General features: G+C 24.0%; 1 protein-coding gene across 2 annotated transcripts; it reads right to left on the bottom strand.

The window, feature by feature from the left end:
- Nucleotides 1-61: 61 nt before the first annotated feature.
- Nucleotides 62-6,078, bottom strand: LOC124836692 (NADH--cytochrome b5 reductase 1-like). 2 transcript variants are annotated; one of them, XM_088098785.1, is made up of 9 exons: nucleotides 5,890-6,078; nucleotides 5,179-5,320; nucleotides 4,960-5,050; nucleotides 4,523-4,600; nucleotides 3,676-3,756; nucleotides 2,557-2,646; nucleotides 1,594-1,659; nucleotides 1,297-1,383; nucleotides 62-362 (listed from the first exon to the last, which is right to left on the bottom strand). In XM_088098785.1, exons 1-9 carry the CDS (start codon nucleotides 6,053-6,055, stop codon nucleotides 270-272), a joined length of 894 nt encoding a protein of 297 aa, XP_087954911.1. In that variant the 5' UTR covers nucleotides 6,056-6,078; the 3' UTR covers nucleotides 62-269. The 2 variants fall into 2 exon arrangements, with proteins under 2 accessions (XP_087954911.1, XP_087954912.1); XM_088098786.1 differs by lacking the exon at nucleotides 4,523-4,600.
- Nucleotides 6,079-6,855: the final 777 nt, after the last annotated feature.

Below are 6,855 nucleotides of genomic sequence, written 5' to 3'. Positions count from 1 at the left end.
TTTGAAATCTTTAAATATTTAGCCATTAAAATAGTTTCTGGAAATACTCAAGGCATATATATTTATTTGGTAGTCACAATTAGGAGGAGCATTTTTATTATGCACATTTGGCTGTTTGGCAAGTAGAAAGAAACACTAAGCTGATAAGTGTCACTCTCATCACTTTACATCAACTGTCTTCAAATGAATAATGTGATTAAATTTGCTAAGCACACACATATGAAAAGTAGGTAAGAAGAAGAATAGAATGAAAGGAATTAGATTGAAACTTAGAATTGGAACTGCATGTCTGATGTGTAGCCAAGTGCATCAAGGTGAGTAGCCATGGCTGTGTTCATTGCTGGTGGACCACACCTTAGTATCTGCAAAAATTTTACCATTTTCACTTTAAATATATGGTAATAAATAATCTAGCCGAGTCTATTGTGGGCAATGTAAGTAAAGAATGGATTGTTTTTCTTAAGATTTAACTACAATTTTCTTCAATTTATGTTATGAGGGTTAAATATTGCATTCAAGATATAGAGTTTGGAGTTGAGTCAAAGTTTTGTTTATAAACGACTTTTCAAAGGATGGAAAGAGATATAAAATTTATAGTTTTTTCATAATTTTTGTTCTTAGAAAATGTTTCAAAGGATCAAAAAGAAATTGTATTTAAATTATATTTAACATTAATAAGTAATATGTAATTTTGGTCTCTTTATTTTAAAATGAAAGTATTTGTTTATTTAGAAAAGTTGTAGTTGTAAATTTAATTTTAGTTATATATATATATATATATATATATATATATATATATATAATATATATATATATATATAATATATATATATATATATATATAATATATATATATATATATATATATATATATATATATATATATATATATATATATAGACATATATATTATTTCTTTTATTAATAATGTACTTGATTATTGTTCTTAATATATTTATTTAAGGTAATATAAAAAGGACTATTAATTAAACTAAGAAATAAATGTACGAAAATCAAATTTATTTGGATAAACTTATTTATAAGTACTTTTAGAAGAAAGTGTTTTTATTTTTTAAAAAAATCTTCATATACGTAAATAGCTTATGTAAGTTAAAAAAACACTGATCTACATATTATAAAATAAGATATTTGTACAGATTAATTTATATATTTTTTGATAAACAAATTAGTTTTAATTTATGATTTCTTTTCTTTTCTTCTTCTAAAGATGATAAAGAAATTTATTATTTTTAAGTCTATTCTTAATTAAGATTCTATTTGTTAATACATAGTAACCTGAATATCTTTTGCTGGTTCAGGGCAATGTGATTTAATAATCTCCTTCGATACAAACCCAATGCCACCATTCCATTGTTGAGGAGGCTGCAAGTAATTAATAATGAAAATTTCAAACATTTAAATCCACAGAGACATTCATGACCATTTCATTATTCAACTTTATTGTGATAAAATGATAGTAAATTTTATTTCTTATTGCTGAAAAGATTTGTTGAAATGAAATTGATCTTCTTTTTTTTTTAAATGATTGAGATATTTAAAGTATGAAAAGTTTGAAATTATATGAGAACAAACCTTATTAAGAACATGATATACTTCAAATCTTTGAGGAAATTTTTCGGCAAAATTATCTAGTTCTTCCTGCACCACCAAACAGATCATTTTAAAAACACCAAATAGAATATGTATGAAATAATTTTAATTTAAAATAAACATAGAAATAAATAAATTAGATAATTTTAAAAAAAAGTTAAATATCCTAAAACTTAGACGTAAAATTAGGATTCGTCTATGCTTTAAACTTTTTATATTTTTATTCATAAACTTAACAAAGTAAATGGACATAGTCCTTTTAACACTATCATATATTTTTTTTTTTGTGTTCAACTATGTTTTAGAATGATATTTGAATGGTAACACTCAAATATTATTTTAAATGTACTTTAACATGTCAAAATAATTCCTATAATTAAATTAAATAGAATGTATTTATTGAGTTTTAAAATTTAAGGACTAAAATATATGAAAGTTTGAAACATTGACAAATTTTAATTTTTTTTCAAGAACTAAAAATATATTTAACTATTTTTAAACATGCTAAAAAGTTAATTTAAAAAAGTAAGTTAAATAAATATAAAGAATATCTATTGTACAATGAGACATAATTTAAAGTTTAAAAATTACATTAAATAATTACACTAAATTTATAATTTGTCAAAATTATTACGATGATGAATTTAAGTATAATGTAAGAAGAAATATGTATGATGAAATATTTATCTTTAAATAAATTTATATTTGATTTAAACTTTTAAACTAAGTTATAAAGATTTGTGAAAAATTTAGAAGGGAAAGTGTAAAAGATTACGAGTTCAACTTTCTTCATTAACAAAATATTACTAACTAATATTTTTCAATAAAAAAATTAAAATAAAAATAAAAATAATAATAATATAAATAATAAAATTTGATAGGAACAAAAATTATAAATAACATAGTAAACTTAAATTGCAATAAGAACTTTAGTAACGATATTACCTTCAATAAAATGTCATCCACTGTTACATTGGCATAAATGAGATGCACCTTTGTTTTGTCTTTAGGGTTTTCTAGAATGGCTCTTATGAGCTGCAAAAAAAAAAAAACCTTATTTTTCTATTTATTACTTCCAAACAATAATGAATAAAACCTAAAGTATATATTCATATAAAAATTTACTTAATCATGAATATTTAATTTAGTAAAACTTAATTATCCTTGGCAAAAACACTATTATTTTGGTGATTTTTTTTGAAAAAATATTGAAATAGATAGATTTAAAAAAATTACAATAGATAAATCGTTTCATCTTGATATGGTTTTATCAAGAATGAGTTGTATCGGACATGACTTTTGTATAAAACAATTTTAAGTTGAAATTTAGTACAATGTATATTAAATCAAAGTCGTGTTACAAGCTAAAATATAGGAATTTTTTCCCCATCTTATTAAACATTAAATTTAAGAGATTAAAATTTTATTCTCTAAAATTTTAAAAAATAAGTACCCTTTTAAAAAAAAAATTGAGAAACTAAAGCATAATGATTTCATTTAGTTAGGTTTCACCACAAAAATTCTTAAAATGAGCTAAAATTTACTTTCTCAAACTAAACTAAATATCAACGAGTGTTAGAGTTTGAAAATACTTTTGAGTTATAATAAGGTCAGATATTCGAATTCCATATCAATTAAAAATTAAATTAATTATTATAAAAAATCAGATTTACATATAAATAAAAGTAATGACAAATATTTTTTTAGTAAATCAAAATTATTAATAATAAGATTTGTAACTAAAATGTTCATCAATAAATTTTATTGATGATAGCAAAACCAACCAATAGTAAAAATCCACCAATAATTCTACATTATCAAGAAATATTCCTGTAAATAATAAGATTTATCAATGAATTTATTATTAATAAATATTTTTATTAGTAATTAAAATTTTAAAATATGGCAACAAAATATATCAATAAAGTCTGTTTTATCAATAATTTCTTTTATTAGTGAAAATTTACCAATAATTTAACAGTTTCTTATAATAAATTTATAATATATAAGTAATTTTTTTAAATAATAGAATCTATTAAAAAGGTTTACATGTGATGTGAGTACCTGAAACATAGGAGTTATGCCTGAGCCTCCTGCAATCATTCCGAATGCCCTAACTTGGCCAGGTTTGTAACTGAAACGTCCCTACAGTTATAAACCATACAATTAATATTCCATTATCCTTTTCAAATTATCACTTTCAAATAATACCAATAACTTACTATGTTGGTTGGACAAGTCAAATACCTATTTCAAAATTTTCTAATTTATAAATTACATTTTTAGCTAAGTTATTTTAAAATATTTCTTTATATATTTTACTTTCTTTTTAGTATAAATTTCCAATTTTATATAGATATTTTTTTACTATCTCTCATATTTATTCTATTAAAAGTTTAATAAATTATGATTACATAAAAATATATTTTTATCTAAAGAATACAAGCCTTATTTTACATAATAAACTTTTGTATTTACATTTTTTGTGTGTGTTATTTTATATTTGGGATTAGTTTATCGAGTAGTTTTACTAAATATTTTCTAGTTTATTAATTTTGAAATTATAAAGCACAAGCCCATCAACTAGCACTATTTGGTCATTAACTAAAAATCTTAAATAATATAAAATCTCATTCCACTTTAATTCTACTAATAGATCTCCATTTAATATCTTAAATAATATTTTGTAAGTCTTTTATAGTAAATAAAATTTAAAACATAACACTTTTTATAGCTTTGAAAATCTTTAGGTTCCTAAGAACACATTCTCTATAGGAAATATTTTATATTTCCCTCTATTACAAAATTTATGAACAATAGAAATTTTAAGATCTTTATTAAACAAGTACCACTATGCTCTAATATTTTTTAATTAAATTTTATTTTTCTAATTAAAGACAATTAATAATACCTTTGGACCCCTCACAGCCAAATAATCACCTTCCTTCATTTGTCTAAAATGGTGGGACATCTTTCCATTTGGGTACATCTGCTTGGTTATGACAACAAAAATAACAATAAATACAAAATTAAACATGTATTTATCTTTAAATAGCTTGGAAATTTTATTTTATTATTTTATTATTGGTTTTTTATGGTCTTCAAAAAATTACATTGTATTTCATGTTGTGGTAGCATTGGCTTTGTTAACTTGATTTGCGATTTGATCTCATGTAAAATAAAATATGACATAAATTTACTTGAAATATAAAAAAAAATATTTCTTTTCAAGAAATGATGTGATAAATAGACCAATAATTTGGAGAAAAAATGTATTTAAACCATAAATAAATATATATGGAAAAAGTGAATTCATATTTTTTAAAAAAATTTCTACAAAAGTTTTACCTTCACAACCAACTCGAAGTACCCAACATCTGAATCCAACGTGATTGGAGTATATGATCTCAGAACTTCTTCTCCTTGGCTATCTCTTCCTCTGCTTAATATAAAAAATTTATACATTTTTTTTGTTATTTTTCAAAATTATATATAGTATGTTTTATTTAAAATATATTAAATTAAATATAATATTAGAGCAATATAATTTAAATATATTTTCCAAACCTAACAAGTATGTTGTTTCCAACAGGAAGACCTAATATTGAAGAAGGAGTAGGAAGGGCAAATCTGAATCTTGCAGAGTTGTGGCTCAGCTGTGTCTTCTTTACGAGTTTAAATTCTTTGAAATTTTTGGGATCCAAACATCCTGAAAAAAATAAATAAATCCATTTGATAGTAAATTTGTATGTAAAGACTAATCTAAGTTAATTAATTAATTTTGATTAGTTTTCTTTAAATGTTACTTTCACTTTTTGATATTGAAATCCCATCGCTTCATAAGTCAAAATAGTACACCAATAGACAACATACATTTTTAACATTTAAATATATTTTTTCGTTTCAAAATTATTATAAGAAAACGTTTCACTCCTAAATTAAATTATAAACTACTTTGTTTTTAAACTCTATGAAAAGCCACATATAAAGCATCATTTTCAACAAATAATATATAAAAGTTATAATATAATGGAACATCTTTGTCTCATGAAAATATACTTTTACAAACAATTTGTTATAATATAATTTAAGGACAAAACATAATTTTTTATAACAATTAAAAAAACACATCTAATCTCATAAAACTAAAAATCGAGTTTAAATTTAACATACTTTTATAAAATTAGCTCATGAGAGTGAATATTTATAATAATTCGATAATATTTTATCATGTTGTTGTTAAAAATGGATACGAAGAAAAAAAAGAGAGAAAGGTACCTTTGGGGTGTTTGGTACGATAGCTAATATAAGCAGCGGTGAAGCCAAGAGCAAGAAGAGCAACGACGCCACCAAGAAGTTCAGGGTTGAGGTTCTGGGCAAAGGGCAAAGACTTCAAATCCAAATTGGGAAACCGAAGAGCCATCTTCAATGGTACTTCCAACATTTTTCCAACAAACCCTAAATCAACCAAATCAATTCTGCTTTCATCTGCATGCAAACTTCCTATATTTATAATTACAACAACTTTATTCTTTTCTTCTTCCTTTCACTGTTCTCCTGAAACCAAGCAAAGAATAATCGCAAACGTGTCCATGTTCCATTTATACTTTAACATTTACGAAATAAAGTTGAGGATGTTTCCTACTCTAACATCCCAAAATACAGTAATCACCATATAATAGAATTAATTACAATTAACAGTCACATGATGCAGTCTTACACTAAAATTAGAGTTCATAAACCAAAAGGCTTAATTAAGTACAGAATTCCATACAGTAATTCAGAAATACTAGAAGTTCGGAACGAACGGTTTTACAAAATTAAATAACCGAACGTTCAAAAATTAAACTAACATCTAAAAATAAACGGACGCTCTAGGGTTCGGCTTTGACCTCCACGTCTACCAGGTTTTCTTCTTCGATAACGTCTTCTAGTAATGCCTCGCCTTCTGCTCACATCCACACGGATGATCATTCCAATGACAGGACGGACGTACATGGACGAGAGACAACACAAGGAAAAACGAAGGGTAAGCTTATGTAATTTAATTCATACATCAACATATAAAATAAACATTCCAATCCACACAAGCATATAGTTCAACATATAACATCATACGAAATCTATTACTAGACAGACCGTCCGGACTGTATGAATCTGTGTAGCTACAAGCGTTCTTGCACCCGAGTGATGTAGTAACTGGGATACACTCAACAGTTGCCACTCGAGGTTAGCCCTATCCAA

This window comes from Vigna umbellata, chromosome 9 (genome assembly GCF_029865625.1).
Source record: "Vigna umbellata cultivar VRB3 chromosome 9, Vumbellata_1.0, whole genome shotgun sequence".
Lineage (NCBI taxonomy): Eukaryota > Viridiplantae > Streptophyta > Magnoliopsida > Fabales > Fabaceae > Vigna > Vigna umbellata.
This window is presented reverse-complemented; position numbering and strand designations above follow the sequence as displayed.

What these genes read in the sequence shown, in the direction of transcription:
- LOC124836692 (XM_088098785.1), bottom strand. Translation starts at nt 6,055, where the DNA reads ATGTTGGAAGTACCATTGAAGATGGCTCTTCGGTTTCCCAATTTGGAT. An exon ending in TCGTACCAAACACCCCAAAG is followed by an intron (nt 5,321 to 5,889) that starts GTACCTTTCTCT and finishes TATTTTTTTCAG; the next exon opens with GATGTTTGGATCCCAAAAAT. An exon ending in TATATCATGTTCTTAATAAG is followed by an intron (nt 1,384 to 1,593) that starts GTTTGTTCTCAT and finishes AATTACTTGCAG; the next exon opens with CCTCCTCAACAATGGAATGG.